Below are 27,775 nucleotides of genomic sequence, written 5' to 3'. Positions count from 1 at the left end.
AGTTCTTTCACGAAGGCAATTTTTCCTTGAAGATCAGAATTCTCTCAATACCTTTATTTCTTTTAATTATAATAGCAAGATATTCAAAATAAACAAAATTGTTCCTTATTTGGCACTTCTAGACACATTTGCTCATGCACTCTGATAGAAAATACTGCTGTTTATTTCAATTAATTTGAGTACAACTTGGCAGGAATAGTTTCCAGCAACAAATCAATTATGTTGAAAATATTCTCTGTAAAAAACATTGCTATTTGATTGAATTATTTAGGCACCTAGCCACAAAGGCTTATAGTTTATTTTTTATTAGTATACTTTTACTAAGAGTTCCTGAGTTTGGCTTAGAAGTTTAGAACTCTTTAGCAGAAATCAGTTTCCACAGTAAAAGGTTTAGTATAGAAATTTTTTTAAAAATATAAAAAGGTACACCCTCAAAACATCAATTCAGATTTTTATATTGAGAGTACAAGAAAAAAAAAGTAAATAATTTTAAATTGTTAGACTACTAATCATATAGCCCTGCAAGGCTTCTCTCAACAGCTCTGAAGCTGTTCCAGCATAGTTTATAGCCCTTGAAGAAAGAAAACACCTGCGGTCACCTTCACTTTATTTTACTGCTCCTCAGTGCAACTGAGTAGCTTGATGAAAATCCAATATAAGCCTCCTTCATTAGGAAAATGATGATTGGGACATGGAAGTCTCAAAGCCAAGGAGGAGCCTAAAGAAGAAATGGAAATACCCTCCAGCCCCACACAGAGTGCAAGATCCCAGTGGAGAGGAGGAAGAGACCTGAACGTGATGCCATATGATGGATCTGTTGTCCTAATTAGAATAATGTCAAGTTATTCTTCCTCTAGCAATTCCACATTTCATCAGGTCAATTCCATATTTTTCAAAATACATCCAAAAAAGGCCAGGATTAGTGTTTTAAACAACAAACAGTGTTACATTTTTATTAAAGGACAATGTTCCACACAATAAGCCTTCCCATCACAGTTTGGAGCTGAACTGAGTCATCATTTTTTCCAACTTCATTGCTAAGGCCATGTTACCTTTAATTTTCAGTTTTCCTGACATGAAGGCCATGGTTGGCTTTAGTTTGCCTAAAAAGAGGGAATAAAATGTTATCAGGAAAGCGAAAAGTAGTATAGATGTGACTGGGGACAACACATCACTAAAAGACTCTACTAATCCTCAGATGCTATAAAAACTTCTCTTCAATATAATTTTTTTATGCTTTTTGATTAGTGTTAAGAAGGCCAAATTGCACTTCTCTTTGATTAAATATTTTTTCCCTAAGGCTCCAGTTTGGCAAAGCCCTTCAGCACATACCTGAAGTTAAGTACGTGCTGAAGTGTTTCGCTGAATAGGAATGGACTGATGAATCAGGGCTTAAGAGATACTCCCTTTTTTGAGCCAACAATTCTATGGTGATTGTTTGTGGACTTTATCATAGTGACTGATATACAGTTTTGTATGTGATGAATTTATGATTTTGGCTCTGTCTCTTTTGAATATCTATGAGTGTTAATAGTTATTCCAGGGGGTAATAAAACTGGAAAAAGTGTCATATAATACAGCATCCAAATACAATTTTAAAAACCTGTGGAGAAATTTTTCCTTTCCAAAAGTATTTCCTGTTAGCCCTATTCTGGGCCTGCTAACAATGCCAGAGTGCAGCAGAATATTGTGGCTTTGTTATATGACCAAACAAGGACTAGATTAAGAATAGCAGTCTTACTTGAGCTGAGTATTTTGAACTCAAGTCTCCAGGGGTCAGAGAGACAAATGCACTAACTTATTTTGCTACCAAGATCTGTAGTTAAAATTGATCTCAATTATTCAGCGTTAGCTAAAGTTTAGTTTTAGACTACAAACACTTAATAGAAGCTACTTTTTAATCACTGAATACCACTTATAAACAAGCGCTGGAGTGTGCATTTGATATCAGTGCACTGGAACAAAACTAATTTTGTGCACTCTGTCAATGCATTATACCCACACACTGTAAGCATGTAAAATTTTAGAGAGGTGATTTGGGCCTGGAGGGGACCCTGTAGAAAGATCAGTGGACCTATTGAATCCTTTCTCAAACATCTTAAAAGTTGGGAAGGAAAGTCAGAGTGTCTGAACTAGCTGTTAAGATTTCAGTGACATGAAGATAGCACCACGCTTTATATTCTCAGACGAGAACAAGTGAAGAGATGGAGAGAGATCAAGGGAATAATATTTTTTCACTAGCGCTACCAAAAGCCTAAGATTCATCTGGTTATGAGAACATATAACGAGAGAAATATCTAATTATCAATTAGTCATTTGAATAATTCTAAACACTAATAAAACTGGCTCAACTTTGGTAAAACCTTTTGTTACTCACCTGAAAACATTTTTACAAAGTCACCACTAGACATGCTCATAACCACATCTACTTTCACAGGTGGTTCTCCAATTCCTGCACTCCCAGCTTTGTTCTTAAGATCAATGTACCAAGTCCCTCCTTCGTCACCTACAAACAAGAACAATGGAAATAGTTTACAGCACATCAAATACAAGGTTTGTGCCTAACTCCTGACCATCTATGAGGTAACTTTTCTTGATGTCAATTGTGTAGTAAGACATTAATTATAATAGTGTTATGGTAATTTAAATGGTTTAGTGTTTCACGAATGGAAGGTAAGAGGTCATGTGTCCACATTCTTCAAGGTGTCAAACAAAAAACCTCTTCACTCACTGTACCTTTGGACGAACTAAGAATGAAGTATTTCTCTGTGCAAATGCTGAATGTATTTCACTGTAAATTTGTAGGTGAAGATTTAATAGAAGAAAGTCTTCCTTACCAGATAGTTCAAACAGATAAACACCTTGGGTAGACCTTACAACTTCTTCACTGATTGCTCCCTTAATAATTTTAAATGTTTCTGCAACAGGTCCCAAAGGCTTAACCGCAGCAGACTCAGCTCCATCGGGGCCTTCATGCTTGGCTCCATCGGGGCCTTCATGCTTGACTGATTCTATTTTCTTCCCCTCTTTGAACACTGGAGAAGCACCTAGAAGATGGTTTTTTTCCACTGAATGAAGTAGATACTTTTTTACACCATCGCGCTAGAAAAATCTGTTTTAAAGTACCTACTGCATTTTAAAACATCAACAGCATTCTAGATCTTAAGACTGAGGAAATATATTTTATCAACTGCCAAACAAAAGAATTTGCTAATTTAGAATTAAGGCTGAAAAGTGCATTTTTAGTCAACGTGGATATTAAGAAGAAAGGGGATGGAGAACTGAAGCTTATACTGAGATGACCCACACTCCATTGAGGGACGGCATAGCTATACTGGTCCTGCCTCAAAACAGGGGATAGATGGGGATGGGATGGACTACATCAGGGTTTCTCAACTCATGGGTTGGGACCTAAAATTGAGCTGCCAGAATGTTTCAAAGGGTCGCGTGGCGGCCCCTGTCCCACAGGGCTGGCTGGGCTCACCTCCCTGCTCTAGGCACTGCAAACTCTGGGGCAGCATTTCTCAAATGCGGCCACCAGGGACTTTTCTTGTGGCCACAGCGCCCTGGGCTGTCTGTGTAGTAACAGCCCCTCCCTCTCCCTGTTGCTCCAGGATGCACCACCTTGGTGTTGGTTGCTGGGGCTGTCAGCAGGGGTTGGGCCCTGCCCCCCCTGGAGACACCTGGGGCACAATGCTGGAGGAGCAGGCAGCCGGTGAGTTCCCCACCTTCCCAAGGGCTGTGGGGCTCAGGCTTTGAGCTTCAGTCCTGGGTGGTGGGCTGGCATGCTCTGGCAGCAGAACTTTGGGCTCCAGTCCCAGGCTCCAGCTGCACAGTGGCAGGCCCTAGGCTCCAGTGGCGGGGCTTCAGGCTCTAGCCCCACCTGCCTCCCCTGATCCCTCATCCAGGGCTTAATTTGTCCCCAGGCTTGGCAGGGCTGAGTAAGTCTGCTGTGAAAAGTGATATTTGTATGTTAATATCACTTTTCACAACAGACTTACTAGCTAGCAATCAATAAATTACAATGATTTGGACATGTATATGTGCATATTTATTTGTTTTTCTTAAAGCTAATTAAGTATTTTAGGAAAAAGTGTCTGAGGCCACCAAAAAGTTTGTCCTGAGAAACCCTGCTCTGGGGTCCCAGCGCCACTCAGGTTTTGCCCAGCCATTATAACGACGGAAGTCTGGGTAGGCCAAATTTGAGAGAGTGGCACTGCAACCCTATGAGCCAGGTCACAACTCCACTCACACAAATTTGGTCCAATCCAAGGACAGGGACAAACCTGAGCGGCACTGCGACATTGGAGGCTGCAATGCCTGGAGCACAGAGCCAAGCCCAGCCAGCCCCACAGCACAGGAGCTGCCACTGTAGGGTAAATGCCAGGCAGGACCCAACCCTCCCCCCTGGTTGGGGAGGAGGGCAGGACCCAAATGAAACCACCCCAGGGTCTCCACCCCCAGACTATTTGCTGGGTTGCAACGGACCATAAACATTTACAAATGAGCCCAAAAAGGTTGAGAATCACTGGCCTAGATGACCTCTCAAGGACTCTGCCAGCCCTACATTTCTATGATTCTATGGTTCATATTTCGCCTCCCATACATGCACACAGAAACCCCCCCCAGTAACAAATTGAATTAAATCTTAACTCTGACCTTTACACAATTTATTTACAACAAACTCTACGTAAAGAGTGTAACATTATACAGTACTAAAATTATTCTCTATGCTTTCTTTTAAATGGTTATGTATCATAGAACCATAGAATATCAGGGTTGGAAGGGACCTCAGGAGGTCATCTAGTCCAACCCCCTGCTCAAAGCAGGACCAATCCCCCACTAAATCATCCCAGCCAGGCTTTGTCAAGCCTGACCTTAAAAACCTCTAAGGAAGGAAATTCCACCATCTCCCTAGGTAACCCATTCCAGTGCTTCACCACCCTCCTAATGAAAAAGTTTTTCCTTATATCCAACCTAAACCTCCCCCACTCCAACTTGAGACCATTACTCCTTGTTCTATCATCTGGTACCACTGAGAACAGTCTAGATCCATCCTCTTTGGAACCCCCTTTCAGGTAGTTGAAAGCAGCTATCAAATCCCCCCTCATTCTTCTCTTCTGCAGACTAAATAATCCCAGTTCCCTCAGCCTCTCCTCATAAGTCATGTGCTCCAGCCCCCTAATCATTTTTGTTGCCCTCCGCTGGACTCTTTCCAACTTTTCCACATCCTTTTTGTAATGTGGGGCCCAAAACTGGACACAGTACTCCAGATGAGGCCTCACCAATGCCGAATAGAGGGGAATGATCACGTCCCTCGATCTGCTGGCAATGCTCCTACTTATACAGCCCAAAATGCTGTTAGCCTTCTTGGAAACAAGGCCACACTGTTGACTCATATGCAGCTTCTCGTCCACTGTAACCCCTAGGTCCTCTTCTGCAGAACTGATGCATAGCCACTCGGTCCCTACTCTGTGGCAGTGCATGGGATTCTTCCGTCCTAAGTGCAAGACTCTGCACTTGTCCTTGTTGAACCTCATCAGATTTCTTTTGGCCCAATCCTCTAATTTGTCAAGGTCCCTCTGTATACTATCCCTACCCTCCAGCATATCTACCACTCCTCCCAGTTTAGTGTCATCTGCAAACTTGCTGTATGTATCGAATAAGGTCAATTATTGCAACACAGGCAAAACAATAACATATTTTGCATAAAGTATGTGTATGCACAGTCTGTTTTAGCTGTTAATTATCTAGAAGGCTTGTAAGATGTAAATTGATCCATCCTCCTACCATACTGATGGTCAGAGTTTTGATTAGTAGATACGTATACATTAAACACAATAGAAGTGTTTAACTAGGTGGATTTTATTTGTAATTTACACTGAGTATTAGGTTGCATAGTGTTTTTTTAAAATATTTTAGAAAATTAATTCTATATTAAGTTAGCTGAGTGATAAAATAGTTCTGAATATTCTATGAAGTGATTTGTTCTTGCTCATTGTTTTCTTATGTAAAGTTTGCTTTTTTAAAAAGCACATATACAACATTTTAATCATTTTCAGATTACTCAAGTTACAAAAACAACTAAAGACTAACAAATAATATTGCCTCTGAAAACTGTGGCTAAATGACTATCATCATCTAAGATGACTGTGGCAGAGCTGGGGGAAAGGAAAACAAAAAAACAAACCACACAATTATCCTGGATCCCACTCCAGTGCCTTAACCATAAGACCACCCTGCAGAACAGCATGTAATCATACTTTTATAGACTCTAGTAGTCATCTGCATGTTTTGCGTTGCTTTACAGAGGTAGGTACATAGGAGAAACCCCATTTTACAGACAGTATAAACAAGCACATATATTTAGCCTAATGTTTCTGAGAGGCAATATGACTTAAGTGGATGAGACTTGGTTCTGCTAGAATAGAGAGCTGGGTTCTATTCCCAGCTCTGCCAGAGGTGATCTTTTTAAGCAACTTCTCAGCTACTCAGTCATCTCATCTGTAAAATGAGGAGCAGGGAAATGATACTTCAGGTCTTACTCAATAAAAAGGGCTGTGAAACCCATAGAATTATGACACGTAGGAGCAAGGTCAGACTTGAACTCATCATCTCCGGAGCTCCTAGTCCAGTGCACCTTCCCCAAACCCAAATGGTATTTCTGAGGGAAAGGAAGGTCATCTCTCTCACCTTTTTTTCCTCCTGCACTGTGCCCCTGCCCCTTTCTTGACATTGCTGCAGAAACTGTAGGTCCATTTTGGTGATTTTATTTTGGTTAACTAGGAAAATGTCAGTTTTTGAAGAGAGTACAAGATTTCCCAAAAAGAGGGTTGCAGTTCCAACAAGGGTGACGTTTACATCTGTGTGAATGTGGAAGTTAGCTATAATTATTATATTGAAGGGTATACAATTAGGTGAGGCAGATCACAAAAGATTTCTGAGAAGTATGCTTTTGACTGTTTATTTCTTTTTCCAGGAAGCATTGATGTCCCTGATTCACCCCAAAAACTCAGACCTATGAAGAGTGCTTCCCGCTTTTAATTTTTAAAGTAAGGCAAAATTCTCTGAATCAGAAACAGTGAAGGTCCTGTCAAGGACGGACGCACGCACGCACGCACACACAGAGAAATCATTTCCCCCCCCAAGTATCTTACATGAGACCAAGTTCTTGGAAGGAAATATATTTAACAACCTTTATGTTTCAGCTTCATCACTGGAAATTAGGTTTAGTGAATGAATTTGATGTAAGTACTTAATTTCTTACCATGTGCTTCCAGTTTCATAGCTAGAGTATCAGGATCTACATCTAGAAAGAAGTCTGGTAGCAATGGATGACCTAAAATAAAATAAATGAATTGTGAGTAAAGTGAAGATAAACAGCAAAAATAATAATCTATTTTTGTATCAGTATTAAACAAAGTCTAGGCTTCTAAATAGGTATTGTACAGCTTCTGGAAAGCAAAAGTCAGTAGCAAGGGAAAGCCAGGTACCTAATATTTTGTTTTAGAGACAGATTTTACTTAGATTTTGGTCTGTTCTCCAATGGGTGTAAAACAGAACTAGAAGTCTTGTGGAGTCGTAATAGAAAAATCTTTCATTGAAGAGAAAAAGCAGAAGGGGCCTGAGGGAGGGGGCGGGGAGAGAAATCACAGGCTGAGGAATAACAGGTTGCATAAGTCAGTGACATGGAAGCATTTTCCTTTCATTAACTGATATTAAGTTAGTGGAAGTTTCACGGGTGGAGGCTCTGGAAGATTGGGCCAACTGTTTCTGGGAATGCAAAAGGGTACCATGGGACTGAACATCCACAGGTCGTTAGCAGAAGAACAGATTATAAACTTACTTAACATTATGTCCTTTCTTACCTGGTGCAACTGCATATACATCAAAATTCTTAATTCCTTCTTCTCTCAGCAGACTTTCATCAATAATGAAGTTTCCTGTGAAACTTTTTGGTTTTGTTAAAATGCAATATGCAGCATCTGCAAGGATATCAGTTTTTCTGCATTGCTGTTCCACACCAGCTCCTCCCAGCATATCCATAGCAGATGTATGTATAGCTAAAAAGTTCAGGGGGGAAAAAAGAAAATTTGGTGGTCAGCACTGATGTTTTAAAGTTCTTCTCCTTTCTCCTACTGCACACACACACTTAAAGTACATCGTTTTATTTTCATGCAAAGAGCAGAACTGTAGCATACTGAAAAAACTCACTAAGTTATTACTAAAAGAATGAGATGGAAAAGAGACCTTCAAGTCCCTCTCTTTACCAATATAAGATTGTTCTAGTACAGTATTTTTTTCTAATGTTTTTGTCCAGCCTAGTTTTAAATGTCCTAAACAATGAGACTTCTATCTCTTCCCTAGGAACACTGTAACATATTCTCATACAGCTCACTATTTATTGATAGTCTTTTCTACGATGATCACTACTACAGTATTTGAGCACCTCACAAACATTACTAAATTTAGCTTCACAACAACTTCTATGATATTGGTAAGTAGCACCTTCATTTTAAAGATGGAGAACTGAGTCAGAGAGTTGACTCAATTGCTTGCCCAAGGTCTCACAGAAAGGCTGTGGCAGAACCAGGAATAAAATGCAGATCTACCGAGTTTTTGGTTAGGTTATTGATCTATTCTAGCGGGTCTGTTCCTGCTAGTCTTCTGCTTTTTATTCAAGGGAAGAATATTGTAAGTTGGAATGCTTCACAGAGGTTTGCACTTTGCTCTTCTTACTACTCTTCCTAGTTACCATATATTTATTTCAGACTTCTTGCTCCTCCAGAACTGCCCCATTACAATTTTAACTTCTATTTCCCAGTTCCTTCTTTTGTTCCTCTTGTGATTTTGCTTTGTGACTCCTTACAATGACGCCATCTGCTGCTCAAGGCCCTGTATCTTTTCCTCCAGAAGCTTTGGGAGTGAATCTCAATGGGAGTGAAATGTGTTATCTTTGTTTTTCATGTATTTTGAAGATAAACATTTTGAGACTCCTTTTGTTCATTCAAAAGATTTTAAGCTATTGTTCCTCTTTCTTAATTTAGGATACTGTGATCATGGAGGTAGATATTGAATTACAGATACTTTAAAAGCCTTGCCTTATATTTCTAATGCTCTTAAAGTGAATTAGGGAAGACAGATATTCACTACTATAAAGCTTGGTCTGCATATAGAATATCTGATTTTACAGGAAGTTTTTAATTACCTTATAAATTACTGTGCAGACTCTCACAGAGGGCACTTATTCTAATAAATTTTTTATTTATAATGTTGTTGTTGCTTGAAGACTGGCTCTTCAGTGCATCAGGTTTTGAAGGCTCCTGTGATGAGCCGCACTCAAAATGGAGAGAGCTTCTAGTATGTCCAATGATATTTTTAAATACTTAGTTTGTAAGATACAAGTGCTTTTACAAAAAAAATACGGTGATATATATTCAAATATAATTAAAAGTAGTAACTTTCCACACACAAAATATCAAGTTTGAACATGTTTACTTAGCCCAATCTAAGAAGTCCTTTAATAATAATAGCCAGAACTGGGAGTTCCTGTTGTGTGTGATTGCACAGGTGCTGTTAGTTGTACCACCCTTTTGGAATCGGTTTAGAGGCCGATTTCATCGGAGTTGGAGTATGGTGTGGGGAGACAAAAGAACAATTTCCTCTCCCACCGCACCTCTTAGATTGCTGACTCCATGGTGGGAGATGGTGGACAGCTTCCATAAGGATAAACTGAAGTTAGCCCATGAAGGCCAAAGTGGGGCTTGAAACCCCAATGGTGAGGGCTAGTACTGAAGTACTGAAAGTAGAACCAAGGAACGCCTAGTATGAGGTGTAGGGAAACAAGGGCCTCAAAAACAGCGAGTCTCAGGCTCGATTCCAGATAGCAGCAAGGCAGACTGTGGAAACCCTTGGCACAATCCTCAGTGATGAAGTATTTGGAAATGGGCTTCTCCTCAATTTAAATGAAGGTTAGAGTCTAGGACAGGCGAGAGTGGATAGTCTCGGTCTTGAATCTCCTACAGAGCCAAGAGGGGCTGAGGCCAGAATAAGGGAGGAAGTTGATCCTTCATTCAGCAGCAGGGAAGGCAACACAGGCCCTAGAATGGTGGATGAAGACTTCTCCCTCAGTACTCCAAGAATTAAAAGTTCCTCTTTTGGAACTGGACGATTTCCCTGATGAATGCACCACACTTAGGGTATGTCTACACTACAAAATTAGGTCGAATTAATAGAAGCCGGTTTTATAGAAATCGGTTGTATACAGCCGATTGTGTGTGTCCCCACATAAAATGCTCTAAGTGCTCTAGTTGGCGGACCGCGTCCACAGTACCGAGGCTAGCGTCGACTTCCGGAGCATTGCACTATGGGTAGCTATCCCACAGTTCCCGCAGTCTCCGCCGCCCATTGGAATTCTGGGTTGAGATCCCAATGCCCGAATGATGCAAAACAGTGTCGCGGGGGGTTCTGGGTACATGTCGTCAGGCCCCTCCCCCTCCGTCAGAGCAATGGCAGACAATAGATTCGCGCCTTTTTACCTGGGTTACCTGTGCAGACAACATACCATGGCAAGCATGGAGCCCGCTCAGCTCAGCTCACCGTCACCATATGTCATCTGGGTGCCGGCAGACGTGGGACTGCATTGCTACACAGCAGCAGCAGCTAACTGCCTTTTGGCGGTAGACGGTGCAGCATGACTGGTAGCCTTCATCGGCGATCTGGGTGCTGGCAGCTGTGGGGCTGGCAGCCGTAGGGCTGCATTGCACCAGCCCTTGCCTTTTGCCTTTTGCCAGTAGATGGTTTATTACGACTTGTAACCGTCCTCGTCGTACAGCAGTGGCTGGAACTCCGTATGTCCCCCAGTCCCCCATCCCCCCAGTCATATTCTGCTGCCTTCACAATGACGATGATGGCTATCAGTCGTAGTATGCCATTTTCTGCCAAGCGCCCTGTTGGATCATTGCACATTAGCAGAGTCTTCCCTGAGCAGCAGATTGTGCAATAGGCCTGAAGGCCATCGTCATCATAACTGCCAAGCGCCCAGTATTTGCTGCCAAGCACCCAGAAGATGCCGAGGGCTATCAGTCATGCTGCACCGTCGTCTTAAGATGTAAAAAATAGATTTGTTCTGTATTCATTTGCTTCCCCCCTCCCTCCGTGAAATCAACAGCCTGCTAAACCCAGGCTTTTGAGTTCAATCTTTGGGGGGGGCCATTCTGTGTGACAGTTGTTTGTGTTTCTCCCTGATGCACAGCCACCTTTGTTGAGTTTAATTCCCTGTACCTGTACGCCATGTCGTCACTCGCCCCTCCCTCCCTCCCTCCTTCCCCTGGTCCGTCAGATACTAGTTTCGCGCCTTTTTTCAGACCAGACGCCATAGCTAGCACTGGGATCATGGAGCCCGCTCAGATCACCGCGGCAATTATGAGCACTATGAACACCACGCGCATTGTCCTGGAGTATATGCAGAGCCAGGACATGCCAAAGCAAAACCAGGACCAGCCGAGGAGGCGATTGCAGCGCGGCAACGAGAGTGATGAGGAAATGGACATGGACATAGACCTCTCACAAGGCACAGGCCCCAGCAATTTGGAAATCATGGTGTTCCTGGGGCAGGTTGATGCCGTGGAACGCCGATTCTGGGCCCGGGAAACAAGCACAGACTGGTGGGACCGCATCGTGCTGCAGGTGTGGGACGATTCCCAGTGGCTGCGAAACTTTCGCATGCGTAAGGGCACTTTCATGGAACTTTGTGACTTGCTTTCCCCTGCCCTGAAGCGCCAGAATACCAGGATGAGAGCAGCCCTCACAGTTGAGAAGCGAGTGGCGATAGCCCTGTGGAAGCTTGCAACGCCAGACAGCTACCGGTCAGTCGGGAATCAATTTGGAGTGGGCAAATCTACTGTGGGGGCTGCTGTGATCCAAGTTGCCAGGGCAATGAGAGACCTGGTGATATCAAGGGTAGTGACTCTGGGAAACGTGCAGGCCATAGTGGATGGCTTTGCTGCAATGGGATTCCCAAACTGTGGTGGGGCCATAGACGGAACCCATATCCCTATCTTGGCACCGGAACACCAAGCCACCAAGTACATAAACCGCAAGGGGTACTTTTCAATGCTGCTGCAAGCCCTGGTGGATCACAAGGGACGTTTCACCAACATCAACGTGGGCTGGCCGGGAAGGGTACATGATGCTCGCGTCTTCAGGCACTCTGCTCTGTTTCGAAAGCTGGAGGAAGGGACTTTCTTCCCGGACCAGAAAATAACCGTTGGGGATGTTGAAATGCCTATCGTGATCCTTGGGGACCCAGCCTACCCCTTAATGCCATGGCTCATGAAGCCGTACACAGGCAGCCTGGACAGTAGTCAGGACCTGTTCAACTACAGGCTGAGCAAGTGCCGGTCGTGGAATGTGCATTTGGGCGTTTAAAAGCGCGCTGGCGCAGCTTACTGACTCGCTCAGACCTTCGCGAAAAGAATATCCCCATTGTTATTGCTGCTTGCTGTGCGCTCCACAATATCTGTGAGAATAAGGGGGAGACATTTATGGCGGGGTGGGAGGTTGAGGCAAATCGCCTGGCCGCTGATTACGCGCAGTCAGACACCAGGGCGGTTAGAGGAGCACAGCATGGCGCGGTGCGCATCAGAGAAGCTTTGAAAACGAGTTTTGTGACTGGCCAGGCTACGGTGTGAAACTTCTGTTTGTTTCTCCTTGAAGAACCCTCCGCCCCTCCCCCCCCCACCCGGTTAACTCTACTTCCCTGTAAACCAACCACCCCACCCTCCCCTACCCTCCCCCCTTCGAGCACCACTTGCAGAGGCAATAAAGTCATTGTTACTTCACATTCATGCATTCTTTATTAATTCATCACACAACTAGGGGGATAATTGCAAAGGTAGCCCGGGATGGGTGGGGGAGGAGGGAAGGAAAAGGACACACTGCAGTTTAAAACTTTAACTGTTATTGAAGGCAAGCCTTCTGATGGTAGGGCAATCATCTGGGGTGGAGTGACTGGGTGGCCGGAGGCCCCCCCACCGTGTTCTTGGGCGTCTGGGTGAGGAGGCTATGGAACTTGGGGAGGAGGGCTGTTGGTTACACAGGGGCTGTAGCGGCGGTCTCTGCTCCTGCTGCCTTTCCTGCAGCTCAACCATACGCTGGAGCATATCAGTTTGATGCTCCAGCAGCCGGAGCATCGACTCTTGCCTTCTGTCTGTAAGCTGACGCCACCTATCATCTTCAGCCCGCAACTTGCTCTGTTCATCCCGCGATTCAGCACGCCACCTCTCCTCTCGTTCATATTGGGCTTTTCTATAATCAGTCATTGACTGCCTCCACGCATTCTGCTGTGCTCTGTCAGCGTTGGAGGACATCTGTAATTCTGTAAACATGTCATCACGTGTCCTTCGCTTTCTCCTTCTAATCTTCACTAGCCTCTGTGAAGGAGAAACATTTGCAGCTGGTGGAGGAGAAGGGAGAGGTGGTTAAAAAAGACACATTTTAGAGAACAATAGGTACACTCTTTCACGTTAAATTTTGCTGTTCACATTACACAGCACATGTGCTTTCGTTACAAGGTCGCATTTTTCCTCTTATATTGAGGGCCTGCCGGTTTGGTGTGAGAGATCACTCACGCAGTGCCAGGCCACAGATTTCAGCTTGCAGGCAGCCATGGTAAGACACAGTCTTTTGGCTTTTTTAACCTTCTTAACATGTGGGAATGGTTTCAAACAGTAGTGCTCTCATTTCCCATACCAAGCACCAGTTGGGTTGGCCATTTAAAATGGGTTTGCAATGTAAAAGGAGGGGCTGCGGTTTCAGGGTTAACATGCAGCACAAACCCAACTAATTCCCCTCCCCCACACCCAATTCTCTGGGATGATCACTTCACCCCTCCCCCCACCGCGTGGCTAACAGCGGGGAATATTTCTGTTCAGCAGAGCAGGAACGGGCACCTCTGAATGTCCCCTTAATAAAATTGCCCCATTTCAACCAGGTGAACGTGAATGATATCACTCTCCTGAGGATAACAAAGAGCGATCAGGAATGGATGTTGTCTGCATGCCAGCAAACACCGGGACCATACGCTGCCATGCTTTGTTATGCAATGATTCCAGACTACGTGCTACTGGCCTGGCGTGGTAAAGTGTCCTACCATGGCGGACGGGATAAGGCAGCCCTCCCCAGAAACCTTTTGCAAAGGCTTTGGGAGTACATCAAGGAGAGCTTTCTGGAGATGTCCCTGGAGGATTTCCGCTCCATCCCCATACACGTTAACAGACTTTTCCAGTAGCTGTACTGGCCGCGATTGCCAGGGCAAATTAATCATTAATCATTAAACACGCTTGCTTTTAAACCATGTGTAATATTTACAAAGGTACACTCACCAGAGGTCCCCTGTGTGCCCTCAGGGTCTTCGGTGAGTTCGGGGGTTACTGGTTCCAGGTCCAGGGTGACAAACATATCCTGGCTGTTGGGGAAACAGGTTTCTCCGCTTCCTTGCGGCTGTGAGCTATCTCCTCCATCCTCCTCTTCCGAACCCTCTTCCCTGTGTGTTTCTCCAGTGAGGGAGTCATAGCACACGGCTGGGGTAGTGGTGGCTGCACCCCCTAGAATGGCATGCAGCTCCGCGTAGAAGCGGCATGTTTGCGGCTCAGCCCCGGACCTTCCGTTTGCTTCTCTGGCTTTGTGGTAGGCTTGCCTTAGCTCCTTAATTTTCACGCGGCACTGCTGTGCGTCCCTGTTATGGCCTCTTTCCTTCATGGCCTTGGAGACCTTTTCTAATATTTTGCCATTCCGTTTACTGCTTCGGAGTTCGGCCAGCACTGATTCATCTCCCCATATGGCGAGCAGATCCCGTACCTCCCGTTCTGTCCATGCTGGAGCTCTTTTGCGAACCTGGGACTCCATCACGGTTACCTGTGCTGATGAGTTCTGCGTGGTCACCTGTGCTCTCCACGCTGAGCAAACAGGAAATGAAATTCAAACGTTTGAGGGGCTTTTCCTGTCTACCTGGCCAGTGCATCTGAGTTGAGAGTGCTGTCCAGAGCGGTCACAATGAAGCACTGTGGGATAGCTCCCGGAGGCCAATAATGTCGAATTCCGTCCACACTACCCCAATTCCGACCCCCTAAGGCCGATTTTATCGCTAATCCCCTCGTCGGAGGTGGAGTACAGAAACCGGTTTAAAGGGCCCTTTAAGTCGAAAGAAAGGGCTTCGTCGTGTGAACGTGTCCAGGCTTAATTCGATTTAACGCGGCTAAAGTCGACCTAAACTCGTAGTGTAGACCAGGCCTTAGATCTCTTACAACAGAACTGGAACTCAGAGGGAGTGAAGGTTCCATCCAGAGTGGATTTAAAAAAACAAAGTGATGAATGGTCAAAAAACTGGTTTGATATAAATACATTTTTCTTTTTAAAAATAAAAATATTTAAAATTAAATTTGAAATTCTGGCAACCTATGTTAAGCCCTAAACTTACTATATTACTCATTATATAAAAATAATTTAAATTGAAAAATATTCAAGCAGTACACGTTTTCTGAAAAAGTTTTTTTAACAAAAATCAAACTACTGAGCTGGTAGAAGTTACTGACTAAGCATCTGGACCCAGAGTTTGTTGAAGTGCAGAGAGAATATCTTCATTTCAGTTTACTCAACTAGTTTAATTCACTGACTAGTTCGTTTAAATGTAAGACTCCAACTTGGAGTTGAAAAAGCAGGCAAGCCTTTTTTCCTCTTCCAATGTATGAATAAAAACTGGTGTGAGTGGATGAGATCCACTAGTTCTAAAATCCTGATGGCTATGGTAATTATAAAATCAGTTTACTTTGCTAACTACAAATAATCACAGAAATGTAGAGCTGGAAGGGTCCTCATGAGGTAAACTAGTGCATCCCTCCACCCACCTTTATAATACTTTTTAAAAAAATCACTTTAAAATGCAAGACATCATTGATTAAAACTACTTTTTTCTCTTATGTATCGAGCAGATTTAAGGTAGTTTTATTTAATCTAATATAAAAAAAACCCTTACATGATGCATTTTTAATTGAATTTCACTTTCCATCCAAGTAGAGCTTCACACAAAACCATGAGTAAAAAGATTAATCCTCTAGTAAATAAGAAATGTGTCAATCACCATTTTCTAACATAATAAAAATGGAAAAGTTAGGAATCTGAATAAATTATGTTAAACTATATAATTGCTTAAATAAATATGTATAAATACAATGTATGCTCCTGGTTGGCAAGAAGTAACACCAAATTTTGTGTAAATGGTACATTTAGTTCCAAATCAACATGTTTTAATGGTACCAACCAATGAGCATCAACCTTTCTTTAGGAAAAGAACTAAAAAGTACAAATGCAAAACAAGATTAAAATCAATTATGTAAACCAAGGTTTACTACTTGTTGATTTAAATCAATCCATTTTGGTACCCTCTCTTTTGTTTCTTCTCCTTGTTACTTGATAATGAGAGACAACTTTGGTGACTAATCCCATGCTGTTTTTGGCCTCCACGGCCCTCTCAGAATAGAGCATCTCTCAGACATGAATGTGGACAGCCATAGGGATTAGGGTTTTGAAGGAGCAGAGACTGTGAACCTGAAGAGCTACCGGAGCCTCTTCCATCTGCAAGCACTGAAGCCAATATTCAAGATCCTTATGGGCCAGAGTAGCAAACATCTGTTGGGCAAAAGCCCTTCTACCCAGGCCACAAGAACATCAGGTATACGGGAGTCTCTCACAGACATTTTGCCTCTGCAAGGAACACGGTCTTTAAGCTTAGCCTCTCCTACAGGATCCAGTGTCAGGGCAGGAAAAAAAGAAGACACCAGAATAACTCAGTTGGGTTAGGAGAGGCAGTTGCTATGGAATCAGACCTATTTAAATCCTAAAAAACTTACATTCTTTTAGGGAAGAAACACAGCAGAAACTCCTAACAAAAGGAGAAAAAGCAAGAAACTGGCTGACAAGTGCTAAAGTCAAGGGACCTGAGGTAGTAATTCCAGCTTGCTGCTTCAGGGTAAGTCTACACAATTCACGGCAGCGTAACCGTGACCGTTGCCGAGTTGACAGACGTGGGTTTGTGCTACCATGCTAAAACAGCTGCAATAGACAGTGCTTTGAAGTTGCAGCTCATGCTGGAGCCTAGGCTCTAACGCTCACCCCCAACCCTAAGCTTCAGTGCCTGAGCTCCAGCAGGAGTTGCAACATCTACACCAACTATTTTTAGAGCAGTAGCGTGAGCCCAAGCCTGTCGACCCGGGCTGGGAGGCTTGCTGTCACAGGTTGTGTTGCTGTATCCTCAGTCTCCTTATACAATCTCACCTCAAATGTTTTACAGCTTGAGACACAATCTGAACCAAACCCAAGAATCAGAGCTTTCCAGAGAGTTCCTGGATTGGTGCAGTGCACAGATGCATCTCAATGGGGAAGTGGGGGTGGAGAAGCTGCACTGCCTCAAAAGAACTCCAGATCCTATAGTTTGAGGATATTCATTGTTTCCACATGTGTGGTATACACCCCAAACACACACAGGAAAATCCACAGCATTGCAACAATAGTGTGAGCAGGGAGATCAAGAACTGAACGCCAAACCTTGTCTACATTAGGAAATTTTATCCTGGTTGAACATGATTCTTAACAAGTCAGCCAACATGATGTGGACTACAATTCATGTTCTTGTCGAAACTGATCCCAGATGTGGTCAGTATCATGTCTGATCCCAGAGGGTTTTAACTACAAGTGGCTCACCCTAACTTGCCCTTTTCTATACTCGTCAGAAAGTTGTGGTTAGCACCATGTCAGCTAACTTAGCTATTATGAACTGTGTATAACCATGAAAGTCTCCTAGTACAGACAAATGCTAGAGGTGATCTCCCCAGGTCAGGGCTGAAGCATATTGGCAGGGCAGCATGCAGAAGCTTCATTTTTGCAATCAGTTCTACCTGTTCTTTTGTTCAAATAAAGGACTTCAGTCTCGGAGAGTGTCAATTCACCATCTGTTGTAAGTACTAAATTCACATACCGAATTTAATTCATTTTTTTAACTTTGTTTGATAGTTTAACTTATGTTAATAGCAGTAGATCAAAATAAAGCTTTTGGAGCACAGGAGGGAGGGAAAGGAAGGGAGAGAATTCCAGCTACTTCTCAGAAACAGATTCACAAAGATGTAATTGATAGAAACATCTGATTTCTTTTTTTGGATATTTTAATCAACAGCAAAAAGTGCCTTTTTTATTGGAGTGCCACTAGAGTCTGAAATTTTCTAGTATCAGAGGGGTAGCCGTGTTAGTCTGAATCTGTAAAAAGCAACAGAGGGTCCTGTGGCACCTTTAAGACTAACAGAAGTATTGGGAGCATAAGCTTTCGTGGGTAAGAACCTCACGGTTCTTAAAGTCTTAAAGGTGCCACAGGACCCTCTGTTGAAATTTTCTAGTTCCACAGTTGTGCGGGAACTATTTCACACTTTCTTTTGGAGCACATAAGTTGAATCATTTAACAGTACAATTAAAATACAATTTTGAAATGTATTAGTGGTGCAAAGGTGCAAACCTTATTACTCAGTTTATGTGCCCAATATGGTAGAATTCTAAGCATACATGTACTCTTCATACTCAAATGAGTATAAATAAGCAGCATATGAAAGCTGTCCCTATGATCCTGTATAGCACTCTTCCTTTTTTCAAATCACATCCGTAAGTGGCTATACCTTATGTAGCGGGGTGGTCACCCGCTCCTGCCCTGAAGGGCTTAAAACAGCCCTTGGCGAGGGCTAGGGTAGGGGAAACCTGGGCTGATTGGGGAAGTAGCCACAGCTGGGCCACGCCCCAATCAGGCCGCAGCTGGCCCTTATAAGAGGGCAGTGGACTGGGAGCAGTCAGTCTCTCTCTGCCTTCAGAGAGAGAAGGGCCTGGCTGCTGGGAAGCTCAGGGTGCCTAGAGTGAGGCAGGGCTGGGGAAAGGCCAGAGGGGGTGGGGAGCTCCAGGCTGGCAACTCCCCAGGCTGCAGGGCCTTGTCCAAGGCCCCATAGAGGCACTGGGTTGCAGAGAGAGGCAGCAGGTCCAGACCCAACCTTGCCTATCATGAGTGGCTGACACTGCAGTCTGCCCCAGGTCACGGGGGCGAGTTGGTGACTGGCAGTAGCCTATGACTGAGGTGAGGTGGGAATAGGGGGTGGGGGTTCCCCGGGGAGGGGAGACCCTGAGAGAAAGGGGTTACTGCCAGGGGGCAGCACCCCAGATAATGGGGCACCTGAGTCCTGGGAGAGACGGGGGGGGGGCCAAGCGGCAGCAGGACACCGGCCTGCAGAGGGCACTCTGGAGGCTGGAGAGCTAACTCCCTGAGATGACCAGCAGGAGGTGCCGTGGCCATGAGTCTCGCACCGTCACACTTATAATACATCCTAAATTAAAAAGACATTTAAGCCATATTGGCCTACCTGCAGGGAGGGTAAGCCTTAGAAGATAAAATACTGAGAAGAGTTATGTTCTATTTTTCAAGCTGTTCCCTGCAACTTTGAATCTGGTTACCTCCAGTCAAAGCATTACAAACTGAACACTTAAACAATTAACAAACATCCAAAAAAATCAAAATCTTTAAAACATAAACTTGACAGATTTACTCTGCTGCTCAAGGAGTCATAAGAGATTTTTAGTTAAGTTCATTACTTTAGTCTGTCTAGAGCTGCTATTTATGTCTAACGAGAACAAATATTAAACCCATTTAGACCTTCCTACATTCATTTGCTTTAAATCACTAACGTGTAGATCTGGCTGTTTTTACAGGGATAGTGTAACTTATTGTGCAGGTGGAAGAGAAGGAAAATACCTAAATTTTGCGAAGGAAAAGACTAGAATAAAGCATAATGTAGCCCATACCTTTGATTCTCAAAATAAGCTTATTTGGGTCAATTATTTTTTTTTTTCAAAGTGAAAGACTAAGGACTGGTCTACATACTTTTTTTATACTAGTATAATTATTTCAATTAGATATGTGACTTTTTTTAAAACCAAAGTGGTTGTGCCAGTACAATCTCATCTAGTCCGTCCCCCCACGCTGTGGAAGGACCAAGTATATCTAGAACAGAGGTGGGCAAATTATAGGCCACATCTGGCCTGTGGAACCCTCCTGCCCAGCCCCTGAGCTCCTGCCCCAGGAGGCTAGCCCCCGGCCCCTTCCTTGATGTTCCCCCTCCCCCGCAGCCTCAGCTCGCTCCGCCGCCAGTGCAATGCTCTGGGCGGCGGGGCTGCGAGCTCCTGGGGCAGCGCAGCTGCAGAGCCCGGCCTGACCCAGTGCTCTGTGCTGCGCGGTGGCGTGGCTGGCTCCAGCCGGGCGGCGCAGCTGCCTGTCCTGGTGCTCTGGGCGGCGCAGCTGTAGTGCCGCCAGCCACCGGTGCAGCGCGGTCAGGGAGCAGGGGGGGTTGGATAGAGGGCAGGGGAGTTTGGGGTGGTGGTCAGGGCGCGGGGGTGTGGATAGGGGTTGGGGCGCTCAGAGGGTGGGGAACAGGGGGGTTGAATGGGGGCAGGGGTCCTGGGAGGGCAATCAGGAAGGGGGGGGTTGGATGGGACAGCAGGGGGCAGTCAGGGGCAGGGGTTCCGGGGGCGGTCAGGGAGAAGGGGTGCTTGGATGGGGCAGGGGTCCTGGGGGGGCAGTTAGGAATGAGAGGAGGGGTTGGATGGGGTGGCGGGGGGCAGTCAGGGGCGGGGGTTCTGGGGTCTGTCAGGGGACGGGAGGGTTGGATGGGGCAGGAGTCCCAGGGGGGCCAGCGGGGGGTGAGAGGCAGGAGGGGTCGGATGGGGCTGGGCCACACCTGGCTGTTTGGAGAGGCACAGCCTCCGCTAACAGGCCCTCCATACAATTTTGGAAACCCGATGCGGCCCTCAGGCCAAAAAGTTTGCCTGCCCCTGATCTAGACCATCCCTGACAGGTGTTTTTCTAACCTGTTCTTAAAAGCTTCCAGTGATGGGGATTCCACAAACCCTGTGTTCCAGTGCTTAACTAACCTTACTTTTCCTAACATCCAACCTAAATCTCCCTTGCTGCAAAATAAGCCGATCACTTCTTGTCCCAACTTCAGTGGACATGGAGACCAATTGATCGTAGTCCTCTTTATAACGACTTTTTATGAGCACTTTGGAGGGCAGGATTAGAATTCAAAATAACCTTGACAAATTGGAGAATTGGTCTGAAACCAACAAGATGAAATTCAACAATGTGCACAGCACTTCACTTAGAATGGGGGGGGGGAAATCAAATGCACACCTACAAAATGGGGAATAACTGACTAGGTGACAGTACCGCTGAAAAGCATCTGGGGGTTATAGTGGATCACAAATTGAATATGAGTGAACAACGTGATGCAGCTGCAAAAAAGGCTAATATTCTGGGATGTAGTAACAGGAGTGTTGCATGTAGGACATGGGAGATAATTGTCCCACTCTACTCGGCACCGGTGGGGCCTGAGTGGTAGTACTGTGTCCAGTTTTGGACACCATACTATAAGAAAGATGTGAACAAACTAGAGAGAGTCCAGAGGAAAGCAACAAAAATAAGAGGTTTAGAAAACATAAAACCTAAAAGGAAAAATTGAAATAACTGGGCACATTTATTCTAGAGAAGAGAAGGCTGAGAGGGATCTGATAAGTATTTAAATATCATAGAATTATAAAAACGTAGGACTGGAAGGGATCTCAAGAAGTCATCAAGCCCAGCCCTCTGCACTGAGGCAGGACAAAGTAGTCAGGCACTCCAAACACTATCAGAACTTGCTTCTTGTCAAATATCTCCTCAGAGGCACAGCATATATTAAAAAGATAACATAACAAATGATAATCCTTTTGTGATGCTGTTTACATTAGAGTCCTGTGCACATTAAAAAGGGAACAGAGTAAATGAACTTAAGAAAACCAATGGGCAAACAAAACCTTTAAAAACAATTTTTTTTTAAAGTGGGTCAGTGAGCCAACCACTCCACAGGTTGCTTCAGTCAAATGTAAGGCATAAATAAGCTGCTAGCAAGCAGACACTCACTACACCTCTACCCCGATATAACGCGACCCGATATAACATGAATTTGGATATAACACGATAAAGCAGCGCTCCGGGGGGGCGGGGCTGCACACTCCAGCGGATCAAAGCAAGTTCGATATAACGCGGTTTCACCTATAACGCAGTAAGATTTTTTTGGCTCCCGAGGACAGCGTTATATCGGGGTAGAGGTGTATTTGCAGTGCATGTGGCCAGCCATTTGATTAAAGTCACAGTGGCCTAACAACTGAGAACTGTGGAAGAGTGGTTCATCTACCAGACACCAGTATTTTGTAGGAAAAACACTGAATATGAGCAATGAAAAACAAAAAAACCCTCAGGACAGTGAGCTCATTTTCAAATACCTGCTCTGAACAATCTTAAGAAAGCCTATTCAAAGTGACAAAAATGAAGTCTGCAAGATGGAAGGTTGAGCAGAGAAGAAATGCAACTAACAACATCAAAGAGAACATTATAGTATCTTAAAACAAGTCACCTGTTTGAGGCCATAAAGCATTGACTGCAACTTCTCCTCTAAATTCTTCTGCCATCCCCAGCACGCACATGGACATGCCATATTTAGAAATGGTATAAGCTAAGACAAAGTAAGAATTTTATTTAGTAAGGTAAAAATATGTCTGTGATGAAATTTTAAGATTCACTGATTTAATTCTTTACTCCTTGATGTAGTGTAATTATTTATTTAAAAAGAAGTTCCTTAGAGTGGAACAATCTGCATAAAGTAAGAACTGGGAGGAGAATGGGTCTGCATTGCAATTTTTATTAACTAAATGTTTTGAACATAGAATCATAGAAGATTAGGGTTGGAAGAGACCTCAGGAGGTCATCTAGTTCAACGCCCTGCTCAAAGCAGGACCAACACCAACTAAACCATCCCAGCCAGGGCTTTGTCAAGCCGGGCCTTAAAAACCTCTAAGGATGGAGATTCCGCCACCTCCCGAGGTAACCCATTCCAGTGCTTCACCACCCTCCTCGTGAAATAGTGTTTCCTAATATCCAACCTAGACCTCCCCCATTGCAACCTGAGACCATTGCTCCTTGTTCTGTCAAGATTAACTTCTTTAGATTGCCATTTATTATTGTTTCAACTACACTAAAATGGCAACTACAAAAACTTTTAACAGACAAAGAAGGTGATCTAGTTTCACTGTAGGTTTGAAAAATTAAGTTTTTACCAAACTTTGGCACAAAACGCTTTGAAGAGCACAGAGACAGCAGAATTGTCATCAAGCTGTTCCGTACACATAGGGTCTGACCTGCTTCTGGCCCACCTGACTAGAAAATTGTATTTCATTATTCTTATAAAAGAATAACAAATCGGGGGTAGTTTTGTCTGATTTTTCAGGTAAGGAAATGATGAAGACAACTATTGCAGTCTACCATGGTGTTTCATGGAATTATGTCAATAGTATTCCTTATATGGGAAAGGACTGACAGGGCCATGGAGACCGAATTACACTCTCACCCCTGAAACAGTCACGAGGCATGTCATCTAGTCTTCCTCAGCAACAATAGGTACAGTATAGGCTGTGGTAAAGTAAGGGCTTCAGTATCCAGGCCTGTCACTCTTGTGCCTTTCATAATTACTCATTCATTTTAAAAACATTTTAAAAATAAGTAAATATAACACCACCTACCACAATGATTTTTGAACCATATGGGATTCAGGTTAATTGGTGGGCTAATGTTAAGGATATGAGCAATGTTACTCTTTCTTAAGTAAGGAAGGCATATTTTAGACCTGAAAATGAAACAAAAATTAGACATGTTAGTAGTTGTCAGGTGCATCTCTTTTAAACAAAAATTTTATAATTTTAGCAAAGCCACTATGTTTTAAAGATGCCGGTGGACATACAGCATCTTTTAAAATAAAAGATCTCAAAGTAATCTCCTCCAATCTCATTACTTTGCACCTGCCCTCATATCAATATTCTGCTTATTCTAAACAGAGAACCAATATAATAATGTCATCTTATCTAAATGAAAAGTCCTTCCTAATATTTATGCATTCACACTGGGCCAGATTTTCCACAACAACTTAAAACCCACAAATGGAGGCAGATTTTCAGAAGTGCTCAGCAGCTCTAATTGTGACACTTTTAGCTAGACTTTTTCAGACTGTTAAACCATTTCTCCAATGTATTAAGCAGAGAGGTTTTTCTTCCACATTAGCCATGCATGTCATCCTTTAAGTATTTTCCCTTTCACAAAAACATACTATAGGGAAAATCCCATTTTATTCAGTTCAAAAGTCCAAAGACTTTACAGTGTACACGGCACCTGTCACAGTAAGACACAAACTGTATTTTATAAAAGCTGGTCAATACAATTGCCATTTCTAAACCTAGTGCTGCAAATGGATATCTGCTGGAAAGTAATGTAATTTACGATAGTTAGTAGCGAGAAACTGATGTAAGCTTTTAGACCCCAATCCCACAACTGACTACATGCAGTTATGTGCAGTCAATTGCAGGGGTGCGGCTTCAGACTGTCAGCTCTTTGGGAGTAGACTGTCATTTACTGTAAGTCTGAACAGTGCACAGCACAATGGGGCCTGAACCTGGTTAAGATCTCTAAGTTATGCCACAATAAAGTATTAAAATAGTAAGTAGGATTAAACAAATTTCCAGTCTACTTTAATTGTTTCATAGTCAACGAGAACTCAAATATTTAAACAAAATGTTTATTTTTTGTTATCAGACATTAAATTACTTCTCATCTGAAGAGAAACAACATTTGCATTGAATTCCACAGGCTACAGCCATGACTATGAAATCTGCTTCTTCTTTTGGTCCAACAAGCCCAAGTCTATTCACCTTCTGGGCACTTTGTAAGCCACAGCTGTGCACTCCATTATATTTCTCAGTGGGAGGGTTGGGCAAGGATGGTTTTGGTTGAGATGGAGCGTACCTTTCAATGCAATTTTTTTGACACTGTATAACTCAAATTAATGTATGTTTAATTTTCTGCAAGTGTATGAACCAAGAACATGTTGATAAGAATATGTATAAAACAGAAAATTTAAATACCACACACAACCATGCTATTAATCTTAATAAATGCAATATCCTGCATGTGGAATTTACCACAGATCATTAAAGAATAGACTTTTCACACATTTATTAATAGAACATGGCTACATAAGCAGCAAGGGAAGAAGAAAAAAGGGGATGAAGTACGTGGATAGGTTATGCCTTAGATCTTCTGAACTGATCGTTACAGTGGTAGTAACAAAGACCATTCCCTGGTGTAGGAGACAGAGAGAGCCTGGAGCAGTGGGCCTGGTGTAAGATCTGAGGCCTGAACCATAGTCATCAAAGTTAGGCCATGTCATGAACCAAAGTCAGGCCATGTATTAAAGCTGATGCTTACAAATTTACTGTCTGATACATGACCTCGGCAAAGGTATTGCTAGTGTTGTTAGGACACAGGCACTCCTAAGAAGCAACAGATACTGGGTATGTGTGTGAACACCCTCCAAAAGATTAGCCCAGGTACATCCTGACCTAACCGCAGATAAGAGGATTGACAGCAGAAACGCCTGGGGCAAGATACTAGGGGAGGTAACAAGCAAATGTCATGAAACATGTAAGGTGGTATGTAAGTTGTTCGTCTCAGTCTAAAAATGTCGGGATACATCACCGTAACCATTTGTGAGCTGAGGGGACAGCAGCAATTCCTCCTGCTGATTGAGCTGTTCCTTGCCACTGGGCACTTGTGTGTTAGTGTACCTGTAACCACAGAGCCAGGGCACCAGTACTTTGCCTTGAGGGCAATAAACCTGGCTGAGTGCCTTTGTCACTGAACCATGCCTGTGATCTTTCTTTCTGGGTAGTACTATCGAGGTCTGCTGAACCAACTATCTGCATGGCTGGGACAGCATTACGGAGAGAGCATACACGCACACCAACTGACAACACCTGGTATATTTTTTTTTTCTTTGGGTATCATTTATCTTTCATATTTTTCAATGTGTAACAACACAAAACTAAAGCTATTTTCCCCTTTTAATGCACTGTAGCAATCAAAGGAGAGATAGCTATCCCTGTAAAAAATAATAGCAATATCAGCACTCCTTACAGATATTAATCAGAGTTAATGTCACCACCGAGGGAATGTGGTTGCCATTATTGAGAAAGATAATACTGTAATATTGAAAATGAGAAGAGAGTACTTATTCAGAAATGTAGCAACAGACATCCATAGGGTGCTTTTCAATATTTTCTTGAAATGTTTTCCTGCCTGTTATTCTAAAAGATGATTTTCCCTAATGAACTGTGGCACTTTACCCATAGTTAAGTAAAACGTTCCGGGACTATGTTAGGAAAAAGCAAAAACAAAAACCACCTCCTTTAAGTACAGCTTCTTTAATACAACATATAGTATAAGAAACAGAAAAGTGTTTTTGTTGTTTATCATTTTTAAACTACTTTTATAGCAACCCCCTTCTCCATCCCCACCCCCACAGTTTTTATACTATTTTTAAAAGATCAGAATAATTTCAAATAAATATGCAATTCCTTTTCACTATGTTAGGTTCATTACTCAGACAATATGATTTTAAAAACAAATTCATCTTTATAATGTAGCACTACAGATGTCGCTCTAAGAATAGAATTCAAAAGATCAAAGAGCTCCTTGATCACAAGCATTAATTGAATGAAAGCCTCAAAATTAAGATTTCCATTTTAACTCTGAACGATTTAAAAAAAAAAGATACACTAAGTGTCTAGAAAATATAAGATTTCATTTTAGTGTATTACCAATTTGGAAAGATGAACAAAATATAAAAAGAGCCATACAACTGTGGAGTCAACTCTCAGTGATCTTTGATGAAGTAATGAAACCAATATTGTTATGATGGAATTGTAGACTACATTTTCTTTCACTGAAAATGGACTTCCTTCTTAATGATTCTGATTTGTTTACTGTAAATCACCTGACAGGCGTTTTTTTCCTTCATAGGGCTGAAAAGGAACACTTGTAAGAAGGCAATTTACAATTAAGATACACCCATCACAAAAAGATACAAAGTGAGTTAACATTTATAATTTCATTTACAACAAGAGAGCAGGAAAGTTTTAGCAAAACCTGGGTCTTACGATCTGAAGTTCATTTGCCAGAACTGCATTAACTTAGCTGTTTGTTTCCTGTATGGAGAGCCTGAATACTTTTGTGTCACAAAGTCACCGGTCACCAGCATTCAAGATCAGACATTAAGGACCAGATCCACAAAGGTATTTATGCTCCTTACTTCCATTGCTTTCAAAGTACGATGGGGCCTAAATATCTTTGTAGATCTGGGCCCTAGATCTTGCTGCAAACCTAGGGGAAAACCTTTCCAATGACACATGGCACATCCTTTAGTCTTTCAACCCATAACAGAGTTGCAAGAGTTAATCTTCAGCCATTCATTCAGAATCATTCATGTATGTACGTGTGTGTACACGCACACACACCTTGTACCTTAAACTTTCACCTCAAATTAAAAAGTTAGCGTAATAAGATAACTACAAAAGTTATTGCGTGAAGTGATATTGTTAAGGAGGTTGAAAATGTAATTAAATCTACTGATGTATTTAAATAATTTAGTTTCCCCCATACAATACTTACGCAAGGTAGGTTCCTCTTGTGTTAGCACTCATCATAAGATCCACTTTCTTTGTAGGAGTTTCCAAGGTGCCAGTCAAGGAGATAGCACTCGCATTGTTCACCAAAATG

The 27,775-nt window shown here is 43.0% G+C and overlaps 1 protein-coding gene across 1 annotated transcript; it reads right to left on the bottom strand.

The window, feature by feature from the left end:
- HSDL2 (hydroxysteroid dehydrogenase like 2) lies at nucleotides 1-27,775 on the bottom strand. Its single transcript, XM_065406599.1, has 8 exons — nucleotides 27,668-27,775; nucleotides 23,692-23,795; nucleotides 22,530-22,628; nucleotides 7,869-8,063; nucleotides 7,268-7,339; nucleotides 2,838-3,047; nucleotides 2,378-2,506; nucleotides 1-1,103 (listed from the first exon to the last, which is right to left on the bottom strand). Exons 1-8 carry the CDS (start codon nucleotides 27,700-27,702, stop codon nucleotides 991-993), a joined length of 957 nt encoding a protein of 318 aa, XP_065262671.1. The 5' UTR covers nucleotides 27,703-27,775; the 3' UTR covers nucleotides 1-990.

Source organism: Emys orbicularis, chromosome 6 (genome assembly GCF_028017835.1).
Source record: "Emys orbicularis isolate rEmyOrb1 chromosome 6, rEmyOrb1.hap1, whole genome shotgun sequence".
NCBI classification, from domain to species: domain Eukaryota; kingdom Metazoa; phylum Chordata; order Testudines; family Emydidae; genus Emys; species Emys orbicularis.
Note: the sequence above shows the minus strand (reverse complement) of the source record. Positions and strands in the feature narration are given on the sequence as shown.

Coding starts and splice junctions, on each gene's coding strand:
- HSDL2 (XM_065406599.1), bottom strand. CDS start 27,702: ATGATGAGTGCTAACACAAGAGGAACCTACCTTGC. Junction 7,340..7,868: donor TGTATATGCAGTTGCACCAG/GTAAGAAAGGAC, acceptor ATTTTATTTTAG/GTCATCCATTGCTACCAGAC. Junction 1,104..2,377: donor CTTTGTAAAAATGTTTTCAG/GTGAGTAACAAA, acceptor CCCTCTTTTTAG/GCAAACTAAAGCCAACCATG.